General features: G+C 49.6%; 5 protein-coding genes across 5 annotated transcripts; 2 read left to right on the top strand and 3 right to left on the bottom strand.

The window, feature by feature from the left end:
• Positions 1–213: 213 nt before the first annotated feature.
• On the bottom strand, positions 214–1,711 carry N7532_006111 (putative ZIP family zinc transporter; the record flags this gene model as incomplete). The annotated part of the gene is made up of 3 exons (XM_056618605.1): positions 214–1,361; positions 1,424–1,609; positions 1,669–1,711. 3 exons carry the CDS (start codon positions 1,709–1,711, stop codon positions 214–216), a joined length of 1,377 nt encoding a protein of 458 aa, XP_056474764.1.
• A 445-nt stretch (positions 1,712–2,156) lies between these two features.
• N7532_006110 (Atg14 domain-containing protein) lies at positions 2,157–3,759 on the bottom strand (the record flags this gene model as incomplete). The annotated part of the gene is made up of 2 exons (XM_056618604.1): positions 2,157–3,082; positions 3,135–3,759. The coding sequence occupies 2 exons, from the start codon at positions 3,757–3,759 to the stop codon at positions 2,157–2,159; spliced, it is 1,551 nt and encodes a 516-aa protein (XP_056474763.1).
• Positions 3,760–4,133: 374 nt separating this feature from the next.
• On the top strand, positions 4,134–4,716 carry N7532_006109 (uncharacterized protein; the record flags this gene model as incomplete). The annotated part of the gene is made up of 3 exons (XM_056618603.1): positions 4,134–4,328; positions 4,382–4,586; positions 4,652–4,716. The coding sequence occupies 3 exons, from the start codon at positions 4,134–4,136 to the stop codon at positions 4,714–4,716; spliced, it is 465 nt and encodes a 154-aa protein (XP_056474762.1).
• A 288-nt stretch (positions 4,717–5,004) lies between these two features.
• On the bottom strand, positions 5,005–6,871 carry N7532_006108 (uncharacterized protein; the record flags this gene model as incomplete). Its single annotated transcript, XM_056618602.1, has 3 exons — positions 5,005–5,189; positions 5,262–6,269; positions 6,322–6,871. The coding sequence occupies 3 exons, from the start codon at positions 6,869–6,871 to the stop codon at positions 5,005–5,007; spliced, it is 1,743 nt and encodes a 580-aa protein (XP_056474761.1).
• A 381-nt stretch (positions 6,872–7,252) lies between these two features.
• N7532_006107 (cleavage/polyadenylation factor CFT1) lies at positions 7,253–11,778 on the top strand (the record flags this gene model as incomplete). The annotated part of the gene is made up of 5 exons (XM_056618601.1): positions 7,253–9,269; positions 9,333–9,637; positions 9,693–9,860; positions 9,920–11,008; positions 11,077–11,778. 5 exons carry the CDS (start codon positions 7,253–7,255, stop codon positions 11,776–11,778), a joined length of 4,281 nt encoding a protein of 1,426 aa, XP_056474760.1.
• Between the last annotated feature and the right edge of the window lie 968 nt (positions 11,779–12,746).

Below are 12,746 nucleotides of genomic sequence, written 5' to 3'. Positions count from 1 at the left end.
AGTTACTCGATAACGTATTATGATGTATATTTTAGATTAGGTGGTCATGGTACAGCTCCAATTTTGATTATTCAGAGGGTGTTGAGCTTACTAGGGTTCCACTACCGTAAAGATTGGATAAAGTAGAATAGAAAATAATTTTATATATCTCAATCGGACAACAGATATTAGAACGAGGCAGAATACCTTTCTCGCTGCGAACTTATTGTACGTTTAGGCAAAGGCCCCAACAAGTGCCATAAGAATAGCACCACAGGCAACAGACACACAAGCCTCAACTCGTCGTCTACCCCTGAGAGTCTCATAACTAGATTCACTCAAGAAATCCTCGGCGAGCAGTTCAACAAGGCCCGCAAAGAGAAGCAAACCACTGCTAATTGCGTTGGTGATTCCGACCATGAGCAGACCCGTTGTGCTTGCAGGGTCATACATGTTATGTAATATCAATCCGATCGCTTGACCTAGAGGAGTGGTGGTCCCATAGGCCAGTGACATGAGCCAAGGCTTCATGGATGACGGTGAAAAGAGGTCAGGTATGAGCGACGCAATGCGCGACCCTAGTGCGAAGCCTTCGAAGGTTTGATGAAAACTTATGGCAATCAGGAGAACAACAAATGATGTTCCCGTTGCAACACTGAGAGCCATACCGATAAAGATGCTGTGAAACAGAATACCAGCCTCCAGAAGCAGGCATTGTAGAAGTTGGCGCTGCGGATTCTGAATTGGCATGTCGGAACCCGCCTGCGACCGGTAGTGCTCGCTCAAACGCGGTCGATGACGATGGGCCGAGTGAGTAGAGGCACGAGGTTGTCCATTTATTGGGATGTCATCCGCATATACATCCAGTCCTTCGATATCAGCATCCTCGTCTTTATCTAGATGTGAGCCGCCAACGTGTTGACCTTCAGTATTGTGCGAGCGAGCAGGGTCGGTAGAACCCAGTTGACCATTTTGCTGTAAGCCCTCCATTCTGATATCACCCGATGCAGTTCGAGTGTCCAACTGGGAGTAATCAGGAGCTTCATGTCGGAAGTCATCGAGAGATTCTCGACCAATATCGCCCATCAAAGTATCGTAATCGTTTCCATGAACATGGCCGGCTCCCTTCATAGCGAAAAACATCTCTACTATCACAACGGCAAATACGGATACCATTGCCACAAATCCAGCCATGGCTCGATAGGACTGACTCCAGAATCGAGGAAGACATGGGTCGGTCAAAGACATGAAGGCAGTCGGGAGCAAGTGTACGAACGCCGTTGCGATCAGGACACCTGTGCCAAAATGCCTCGAGATAAAGAGGAATCGGCGTGGAATTGGAAGACGGGGAAAGCGACGCGCAAGAACTGGAAACGAGCAGGCTGATGGGAAAGATATTGTCAACGATCTGAAATTTGTGGAGCAGAAAGGAGGTGATGCATACCGAAGGTACTCAAGACAAGAATGAGAAAAAGCGCCATGACATGCAATGGCGTGTTGTACGCACCACGTTGGCGCGAGCCGCATGATGGAGTATCGTCCGAGTCCACAGCTTGGTTCACATTTCGGCGCTGGAGCTCTGCTCTCAGTAGAGATTCGGGAAGTTGTGAGATGGCAGAGAGGGTGAAATCTGCAGAGTCAGCGTCCAAGTCCAGCTGTTTCCGCACCTTTGTAAGTATGAATACGTACCAAGAGATCCCTCGCCTGCGTTCCATTCTTGGACATCTTGCATCTTGGGGGAGATTCAATGTTGCTGGGTCCGAGCCACATCCCCAAGCTCACGAAGGTTCACTTTGGCGGAGGAGCGAAACCCGGCGGCTGCGAAGGGCGGAGTCGCGCAATTAGGCTCGGCTGAGGATATCCTGCAATATGCTTGCAATATGCTAGCACCGGACAGGCGATGCCGATCCCGGGCACATCGTTTCACAATGAAGCGGAGGGAATCGGGCCACGCGTTATTAGTTGCATCTTATCTCGGTGGCTTAGTAACCGCGCATCCCGCTGCCCTGCAGCGCCCGTGTGGAGACCAATTCCTTGTACATATTGTAAGTAGTACATACTAGTAGTACATACGTCAACAAGACATACATGTTTTTTTACGGACACAACTTCTTCGGAAAGTGGACTATTACCGCAAAGTGATAATATCCTCGGATTGTGTATTTGATTTCGCAATTCTATCTACTGTTCAACTTCATCCAGCCACTATTGCCTTTCGATCGACGAGCATCATCGGCTCCTTGGGCGGTTTGGCTGTTCTTTCTCCCATCGTTGGTTCGAGCAGGTTCTGCAGTCGAATTGGGGATATCGAGGTCTTGCACGATGGGTGATTGATGCGTCTTTGCCGTTCCATCATCCCATTCAACCTCTTCCAACAACTCCCATTCCGCACTTGCCATCTCCCCAAGAAGGGTGGCCTTGAGCTTGTCCGCTATTTTTGTGGGTGTGGGTAGCTTCCAAGTACGCACAAACTCGGAGCCTTCGGAGGCTGCCAGGAAGGAGTGAACGGTGGCATGGGAATAATGTCCAAGTATGGGAAATGATTTCCTGCGTTGGATGGTAGTTTGCGGAGAGTCCTTGGTGTGTTTCACTTTAGTTTGCATATCACGACTAGCAAAGGCCCGCGTCAACGAGGCTGGCTGAGCTGGCGGAGCAACCAGGAACTGGTACATGCTTTTGCCGATATCGCAAATTTCTTCCCACGAGTCGGAATTTATGTTGATTCCCTGGGTCCGACAAAGCCATGCAACATCCCAGGCCAGCAATGCCGCTCCCTCGAGGAAGAGTGCATAGGTCCCGGGGTCCTCTTTAGCTAGTATTTGAAGTGATTTGTCGATGGACAATGGCCGAGGACGAGACTGAACGCGCGATTCCGCCGTTCGCGATGCAACTGGACTGGGCGTTGAAGGATGAGAAGGTGAAACTTTATCGGCCATTTCACGCAGATCATATGATGAACTGGGAGCGAAAATTGTGGGTGTAGCATAATCGCGATGAGGAAGTGTGATTTCAGCGGGAAGTCTGAGGGAGAGATAGTGAGAAACAAGAACAAGGAGTTGGGCAACGTTCGCGAAGGATGCCGAGATCTCAGCAGCCCTAGCGCCTGACGATACGTTAGGTCATAATATGAAATAAAGAAATCCTGAATGACTCACCGTTCATATCTCTCAGATCCACTACCAAGTTTGCTCCGAGGACATATCGTTGGCGAGAACTGCCCTTTCGCGGTGGCTTTTGCCGAAGGCCATAGAGGTGGGCAGCTTCTCGACAAAGAAAGATTCGAGCCTCTGCCGTTTTACTGTGCAATGAATGCCAAATATGTTCTGCCCTTTTGTTTGTGTTCTGTATGCCGGTCAAAGCCGTCGTCTCCCGCTCTGCCAGTTGATACTGTGCTGATTCGGCATCAGAACGTTTGCGGGTTAATGAAGCCCTGCGTTCCGCAATATCGGTCTTTCGAGCCTGGATCTCCTTCCTTAAGATGCTGATATGTTTGGATAATTCATCGGTCCTGAAAGATGCAGCAGCTTGCTGTTCGAAAGTCGTCTGTAGATTCCAGGAGTGAGAGCATTCGTGGTCTCTTTCGACGGTCGGGTCTTCGCGCGGCGAACTTCGTTTCACAGGTTCCGGGTCGACCGTGGCTCGTATCTGTTGTCCAAGGGATTCCTTCTCCAGAAGAATGCGAGCGGTTTCCACGCGAAGCTGATATAGTCGGTTGCGGGCACATGTTGGACAGAGGCATGGCGAGCGGGAGTGGGCCGAATTGCATATATGACAGCTCATCGCAGATGGTAGATGGCTTTCAACGTGTGATCAGAGGCAACATTTCCAAGGCGTATCGAAGGAGCTACCAGAGCCACCGCCGAAAGCCATGAAGGTGATGCCTAGTTCTGCGGTGTCGGAGTCGGCGCGCGGTGATGTCGTCACCTGACAAGGGTTCCCGCGTGGGCCCAGTGATCTTATCGCTCGACTGGTCTCGGGACCGCAACAAAAACAGAATACCGTCGACGCAGTCAGATCATGCATTAATCATTGAATCGACACAACCGATCAAGCGAGATACCACATTGTCTTCACCCACCTTGCCTCGTGCAGACCGTCGGAAACCCAAAATGGATCCAGCTGGTGAAGCCCCGGCTAATACAACATCTCAATCAATGGGACTCGGACAGACGCAGAGCCCAGAGCCTATTGAGTCGCTTGCAAGTGAAGAATCCCCGATTGTTACTCGCCTCACCCAGGGACTGGCAGAATGTGACTGGGATCAACTTCAAGAGAAATACACGAATGCTATGGATGAGCACAGCCGTGTCGAGGAAGAGCTGCGAGCTGAAACCGCCCGACTACTCGAAGTAAATGCCAATTTCCAAGATTTAACATGAGACACATATTAATTGATCCACAGGTCTTTACAGCTTGGTCTCAGACGACTGTGCTACAAGATGAGAAACGGGCTTTGAAACGGTGCGGATACCCCTTGAAGGAGGCGAATGTCCTCTGTATTTGCCCATCTCAAGTCCCGCTCTCAACGATATCAATGTGCAGGTTCAAGACGCAGATGCAGCACGTGCAAAACTCTGAAGTGAGTGTGGAAAACAAGAAGAAGCATTGTAAGTTTGGAAAAACAAAATCAACGAGGTCCCTTCAAACATAATAGCTGATCTGCTCTGACCAGACAATGATGTAGTCAAGGCGTTTCAGAACGCCTTGGCTCTGCTCAACGAACAGACGAAGTCCTGAATTATGAAGCCAAGGTTACGAATTCTCAGTTTAGTTTACGTCGGCGCTCTTGGTCCATTGAAATTAACTACTGTTAGCGCGTTTGGGATTGATTTTAGGGGAGCCGCGAACTGGAACACTTGACTGCATTTGATCAAATTCGTGTACCTTCAAAGAAAGCGCGTCAATCACATAATTTCATATTACTTGCTCAAAGACAGCCTGTGAGAATGACGAGAAAAACCATAAAATCTCGCGTCCACCAAGCTCATCCCTAGAGTTGTCTCTCGCTATCCGCTTATCGGGGCTTTAACTGCTGGAGCGTTCATTTCGACCACTGCTTCCCGTAATGTCCTGCCAGTTGGCAGTGAGCCTCCTTCCCGTGTTAGCCAAGAGACCTTCTTCCTCGGCCTCCTCGGCATCTTCATCAAGCTGCCTCTCGTCCAGTTTCGGTGATCGGAGCAATGCAGTAAGGAAGACGATGAGATAAACACCTAGGAGAAGCAGACGTTAGCTTCAAAATAGAGCTCTTTCCAATGGAATATAATGCATGTGAAAACACTTACCAAGGAAACAGAACTGGGCCCAGAAGAATACGGCACCAAAGAAAGGGTAGTTGAGAGTGATGCGATTCAGGAATGTGCTGACAACACTGGGGGTGCAAACTCGCTGAGCCGCAGGATTATTCGCCAGTTCAGAGCATGGTTTAATCAGCTCCTTGCTGTTAGAGCAATCCGGCTGTCCGAAAGGTGACCAGGATTCGCGGTCACAAAATGTCTGCGGACCAAATGTAGCATACTGCGGAGCGACAACCATGGAGATCGAGTAATTCAATGCTAGAATTATCAGCATCAAGATGACTGTCGCTAAAAGCAGAGCCTGCGGAGAAGTATGCCCTTTGCGAATTTGGAAGATTCTGATCCAGAGGAATCGAATTCCAACCGTAGCAATACCAACAATAGAGCCACAGAACAATAGTAACACCAAGACTGTGAAAATGGCGTAGTCGACCGGGAAAATCTTGGCGGATTGGACTAAGGTCCAATTGACGGGATTGAAGACGTTTACATGGCCGAGAATATATCCACAGCGGTGCTTGCAGATTGAGTTCTTCGCCTTGTCGATGGCTGTCAAGAGCATTGAGACCCACACGACAAACGCAATCAAGAGGAGTAAAATCCCACCAAGAAGCTTGAAGGGCCGGAAAATGGCTTCAATCTTAAACCAGAGCCTCATAAGCCAGCTCCGAGCTTCACCTTGCGACTCCTCGACGAGACGTTGGCGCCGAATCAGGGTTCTTTCTTCTCGTGAAAGAGTGTCAAGCTCCCGGCGATCCTTGGAGGACAAAAGTTCAGGGTTTCCCCCACAACGACCCTCCAGCTGTCTCTGCCTCTCTCGGTTCACTTCAAGTTGCTGTGCGGTGCTTGCGCGCAGTGTAGGGTTGGAAACCGAAGGGGCTGTCTTGATCAGACTTATAGGAAATAGCGCGAGCCCAGACGAAGAATAAAGGACATAGAGACAGAGGCCAATGGTCATTAGCAGACCAAGGGCAAATGTCAACGCTCGCTCACCATCTGTGGTGATGTTAGTGATGTGGTCAATTCTGTAGAGGAAAATGACACTCACGGTTCTCAGTCAATAGTTTCTTGAAGTAATCAAGATCCAGCCCGTTCTTATTTTTTGAAACAGGAACAAAAAATCCAACAAGGAAGAGAATAACCACAATTGCGATAAACGAAAAAGTGTACTTAAAGGCACCCCAGAACCGCTGCCCCAGCGTCTGTTCACCACTTTCGCTGGCCACTTCGTCGTATTCTTCATACCAGAAGTAAGTGAACGGAATGACAAGAAGACAAAGAAGGGCATCCAGTGAGTAGAGGATGTAATAGACGATGGTTAAGGAGTAGGTTATGTGGTCAACAACATCCTGAGAAGCCCATTCTTTCCGCTGACCCAGTTTGGAAGACGTGGTAGAAGATACCAATGCAACGTCAACTGGCAAGAGAAGCACTGTAGCCAACAGACTGGTAATGGCAACAATGCAAGTAAGAGTGACTGACGGCGAACGATCCCGTGGAGTCTGATAAACATAAATGAAGACCGAAGCCACCGCGAGCAGAATAACGATGACGGCTGCATAGACGATCCAAATTAGAGATGCCTGGAGAAGCGCCATGTTTGACTGCAGGAACTCCTCATGGAGAAACGAGCATTCACTGGCAGAAGACCGGATCGGATGTCGAAGTGGTAGAGAAACTTGTCACTTTCAAATTCGCCAGGTTGAACGAAGTAAATCAGCGACGCGCCTGTCGTCATGGGCTAACCTATTTGGGGGGTAGTTTGCGCCACGTGACCACCGCTTTTGTTTCGGCCCGCCCTGGGATGGGGATCTTTGAGAGCACCGCGCCGACTTTCAGATATTCGAATTCACCTCCGACAACGTGGGAATACTGAGGTCCTGAAGGAATTTGAAGAAGCTGAGATGTGCATCGGCAATACCGAGCGCAGCGAATAGACCATTGGAAGCCCATCTCCTGGAAAAGACCGACTGTTTCCAATGCAGTGCTATACGGAGCTGCTGCCCCCCACGGGGGTCACTCATGCATTGGCGGTGCCCTTCACCTCAGCTACCGCAAACAACCTGATATTGGTGCGGTCATCTTTACTGCAAGTATTTTCTCTGCTCAAACCCTCCGGTCAAACACAACGCGAAGTCTCAGAGACCCACTCAACAACACCTCAACGGTCCGAGGCGAAACTCATCCTCGAGAAGGAGTATCATTTACCGGCCACGGTAACGGAGCTGAGCAAAGTCAAGACTTTGAACACCAAAAGTGGCGGAGAGGCCATCTTGCTGGCGCTTCGCAATGCGAAACTCTCCTTGATTGAGTGGGATCCCGAGCGCCATGGAATATCCACCATCTCCATCCACTACTATGAACGAGATGACCTGTCTCGAAGCCCTTGGGCACCGGATTTAAGCCGCTGTGGTACTATGCTCAGCGTGGACCCGAGCAGCCGTTGCGCAGTCTTCAATTTTGGGATTCGCAACCTCGCGATTTTGCCGTTCCACCAAGCAGGAGATGACCTAGTGATGGATGATTACGACTCGGAAATTGACGGAGAACGCCCTAGCCAGGAATCTGGAAATGAAGAACTTGCAGAAAGGAACAAAGACGGGCCCGCACATCAAACGCCCTATGCGTCTTCGTTTGTCTTATCTTTGACGGCCTTCGATCCTTCATTACTGCATCCAGTCAGCCTTGCATTTCTTTACGAATACAGGGAACCGACATTCGGTATTTTGTATTCCCAGGTCGCCACATCGAGTGCCTTGCTCCACGAGAGAAAAGATGTGATGTTCTACACCGTCTTCACTCTAGACCTAGAGCAACGAGCTTCTACGACTCTGCTCTCTGTTTCAAGACTGCCGAGTGACTTATTCAAAGTAGTAGCCCTTCCACCTCCCGTGGGAGGTGCTTTACTGCTTGGATCCAACGAAATTGTTCATGTGGACCAGGCTGGTAAAACGAATGCAGTAGGCGTGAATGAATTCTCTCGCCAGGTCTCATCGTTTTCAATGAGTGATCAGTCCGACTTGGCTTTTCGTCTGGAAGGCTGCGTTGTCGAGCGTCTCGGCGGAGACAGTGGTGATCTTCTTCTCGCCCTTGCTTCTGGGGAAATGGCATTGATCAAATTTAAGCTCGATGGACGTTCGGTCTCAGGCATGGAAGTCCTCCCTTTATCAGACCAGGCGGAGCGAAATTTTTTAAAATCTGCCGCTTCATGTTCTGCATGTTTCGGTGATGGCAACATCTTCATCGGCAGCGAGGATGCGGACTCGGTACTTCTTGGATGGTCTCATTCGTCTGCTTCCATGAAAAAAGCACGATTGGAGTCAGGAAAGGGGGGCGATGGCCCGGGACATCTGACGGAGGATGACCATATGGATGACGATGACCTTTACTCTACAGCACCAGAGATGATCCGAGCCGATCCACGCACAGTCTCGGAGAATATAACACCGGAGTATTATCATTTCAATCTAAATGATCGCCTCTCTAGCCTTGGTCCGCTCCGTGACATCACCATGGGCAGGTCCTCGTCGGTCACACGGAACCATAAGCAGGGCCAAAACGAGGACAAGCACCAGATGCAGATGACCAACGTAAAAGCCTCCGCCGAACTTGAGTTAGTCGCAGCACAAGGCTCTGATCAAGCTGGCGGCCTGGTTGTCATCAAGCGCGAAATCGATCCCCAGGTGTCAATTTCAATGAAAATTGACGACGCCGATGCAGTCTGGTCTGCTACCATGACGTCCAAGAGGGCAGCCCCTATGGATTACAGTGACTCATCAGAGAGCAATATTTCTCGTCAATATGTGATTATATCCCGCCCGACGGAAGCGGAAAGGGAGACCTGCGAGGTATTTGTGGTTCAAGGATCAGAGCTGAAGCCTTACAAAGCTCCTGATTTCAATCCAAATGAAGACTACACACTTGATATTCAACCACTGGCAGGGTCCACTCGCCTCATTCAAGTCCTACAGAACGAGGTTCGAAGCTACGATTCAGGTAAATTCCTAACCCCATGAGACACATAGCGAGCAATATTGCTGACATTGAATATTTATCAAGAATTGGGATTGGCACAGATTTATCCCATATTTGACGAAGACACTGATGAAGAGCGCGTGGCTGTCAGCGTGAGCTTCGTGGACCCGTTCGTGGTGATTTTGAGAGATGACGCTTCTTTGTTACTTCTTCAAGTGGACGAAAGCGGCGACCTTGATGAAGTTGCACTCTCCGATGAGATTTCGGGCTTACAATGTCGCTCGGTCTGTCTCTACAATGATAAGAATCAGACATTCACCTCAGCGCCGAACACTGCGGATAGTGACAGCACGCTCCTTTTCATACTAACCTCGGAATTCAAAATCTCGGTTAGTGGCGGTTGCAGATTCACGTTCGTCCCTATTACTAATCGTGAAATCGCAGATAATTCGTCTCAGTGATATGAAGATACTGTCTGTCGTCGAAGGTATTGACAGCTTGCAGCCCGTGCTGTCGGTGGAACCGCCACGGCGGTCAAGCACGAAGGAAACTATCAATGAAGTGCACGTCGCCGATCTCGGTGATCGCTGGGCCAGTTCGCCCTACTTGATCGTATGACTCTAACCCAATCCTTTGGATGTTTGACGAAATTTTCTGATTTGAAAAAATAGGCTCGAACCGACCACGACGACATTATTGTCTACAAGCCAGTCGCGATCCCCACCGGAGCTGGCGGCCAGTCGTTGCAAGAGATTCGGTTCTTCCGGGAAGCTCATCACAGCCTTTCAAACGTAACTTCGAAAACACCATCGGAAGATACTCAGAACCGGGCAAGACCACTGCGCAGCTTACCTGATATTTCTGGATTCAGTGCGGTTTTCTTGCCGGGTAGCTCCTCTGGTTTCATTCTGAAGACAGCCACTAGCTCACCACATTTGGTACATCTCCGCGGGGACTTTACAAGGTGGCTGAGTAGCTTTGACTCGGCGGAACTTTACTGTGAGAAAGGCTTCATATATGTCGACTCCAGACATTGCATCAGAATCTGCCAATTACCGACTGATACTCAGCTGGACCATTCATGGACGTTCCGGAAGGTGCCTCTGAACGAGCAAGTTGACTTTCTGGCCTATTCCACCACATCGGAAACATATGTCGTCGGAACTAGCAGCAAAGTGGGATTCAAGCTCCCAGATAACGACGAGTTGCACCCTGAATGGCGCAATGAATCCATCGACTTTCTCCCCGAGGTTCCTAAGAGTTCTATCAAGATGGTCAGCCCAAAGTCATGGACTGTCATTGATAGCTACCCGCTGGATTCAGCGGAGTATGTGACAGCGGTGAAGAATGTCAACATGGAAGTCTCGGAGAATACGCACGAGCGCCGAGATCTCATTGTGGTCGGAACATCCATTGCCAAGGGTGAAGATATTCCGGCGCGTGGATGCATCTACGTTTTCGATGTGATTGAAGTAGTCCCCGAGCCAGATCGGCCTGAAACGGGCCGCAAGCTGAAGCTAATCGGCAAAGAACTTGTCAAGGGAGCCGTGACTGCGCTGTCCGGAATTGGCGGCCAAGGTTTCGTTATTGTGGCTCAAGGTCAAAAGTGCATGGTTCGAGGCCTCAAAGAAGATGGCAGTCTCCTCCCTGTGGCGTTCATGGACATGCAGTGCTATGTCAGTGTGGCGAAAGAACTCAAGGGAACGGGATTGTGCATACTGGGAGATGCAATGAAGGGTCTTTGGTTTGCAGGTTACTCGGTACGCGTCAACGATCTTTCCTCATTGAGCGCTTAAAAGGACCGCAGAAAACTGATTGTTCTCTACAGGAGGAACCCTACAGAATGTCTCTTTTCGGCAAGGACCCGGAATACCTCGAGGTAGTCGCCGCAGACTTCCTGCCAGACGGGAACAAATTATACGTTCTAGTTGCCGACAGTGACTGCAACCTGCATGTGTTGCAATACGACCCCGAAGGTGTGTTCTACACGAAGAACTTTAGCCCCCTGAAAGACCCCGCTGATCAAATTCTTTGCTTCTGTCATCCAGATCCCAAGTCATCCAATGGAGACCGTTTGTTGAACCGGAGCAAGTTCCACACGGGCAATTTCGCCTCGACAGTCACCCTCCTACCTCGCACGGCTGTTTCTTCGGAGCTAGTCGAGACCCCGAGTGACGAGATGGATATGGACGATACACTCACCACTCATCAAGTCCTGATCGCCTCGCAGAATGGAGCCCTGGCACTGGTCACATCTGTCGCAGAAGAATCATACCGTCGACTCTCGGCGCTACAATCTCAACTCACCAACACGCTCGAGCATCCCGGCGGATTGAACCCGCGGGCTTTCCGAGCCGTCGAAAGCGACGGCGCCGGAGGCCGGGGCATAGTAGATGGAAATCTATTACGACAATGGCTGAATCTGGGGAAGCAACGCCAGGCTGAGATCGCCGGGCGGGTCGGCGCGACGGAGTGGGAGATCCGAGCCGATCTCGAGGCTATCGGCGGAGATGGGCTGGGGTACCTTTGAGGAGGGAGCTAAAGAAGGCACATTTAAGTGTGTATGGGTACGCTGTATGATACGTCTGCGCAGTTGTACCACCGCGCGGGAATTTCAAAGTGGATGTGGACAGAAAAGCCGAGTGCCAGGAAGATGGATATCCAGGGCCACATAAACGTACATGAGATCTAGTTCCATAATGAATGGAAAGGTTTCATCGAGAAATTGGTTTACTACTCTTTTTTGAAATAGATTGATCTAGGCAAGCCTGGGATACATCGGCAGGTAGTCAAAAGGCCGACTAGATCGAACGCAGTAGATAGCAGCGTAACATCATGACACGATGGGATATAACCAAAACCGAGCACAGACAATCCAGAGACCCACGACTTAAGGGCCAATGAAAGATTTGGGGGGTAAAAAAAAAAAGCCAAAGTTCAGTCTCAACGAGGTCTCTTCCTCAAAGGGTAGGGAAATCCAACGGGAAACGAGGCAATGAAACCGGAGACAACATCATCCTCAGACCACGGCGAGACAAAACGTACCCAAGAAAATAACAGAAAAAAAAAAAAAAAAAAAGGCAAAAAAAAAGGAAAAACAAAAAGAAAGAGCAAACACAGAACTCCACGACACGCCTTGATCGCCGATTTTGCACCGGGTGAACAGCCAATCACCCAAAAGATCATGGCAAGATAATTGAGCGAGAAAAGACCACACCATCATGACTCCAGCACATAAAACAAAAACACCAGATCAACACCACAGCCTCCAGCATATCAGGGAGTCAAGACCCAAGGCTGCAAAACTGTCAATAATAGAAAAAGAAAAAAAAATAAAAAAAAAGAGAAGACAGACACGTTTCTCCGGATTGGAGCAAACTCTATATAGAGAGGAGTTGACAGAATCAAAGACAGAGCCCCTCCAATCTTAATGTGCAAATGCAGATGCAATCCCCAGAATAGAAAAGAACACCACACTAGCGCCAGTGCATCAAGGTT

This window comes from Penicillium argentinense, assembly GCF_028826775.1.
Source record: "Penicillium argentinense strain IBT 30761 chromosome Unknown utg000005l_segment0_segment0, whole genome shotgun sequence".
Classification (NCBI taxonomy): Eukaryota; Fungi; Ascomycota; class Eurotiomycetes; order Eurotiales; family Aspergillaceae; genus Penicillium; species Penicillium argentinense.
The sequence above is the reverse complement of the archived record's forward strand: the minus strand, read 5'-3'. Positions and strand labels throughout refer to the sequence as shown.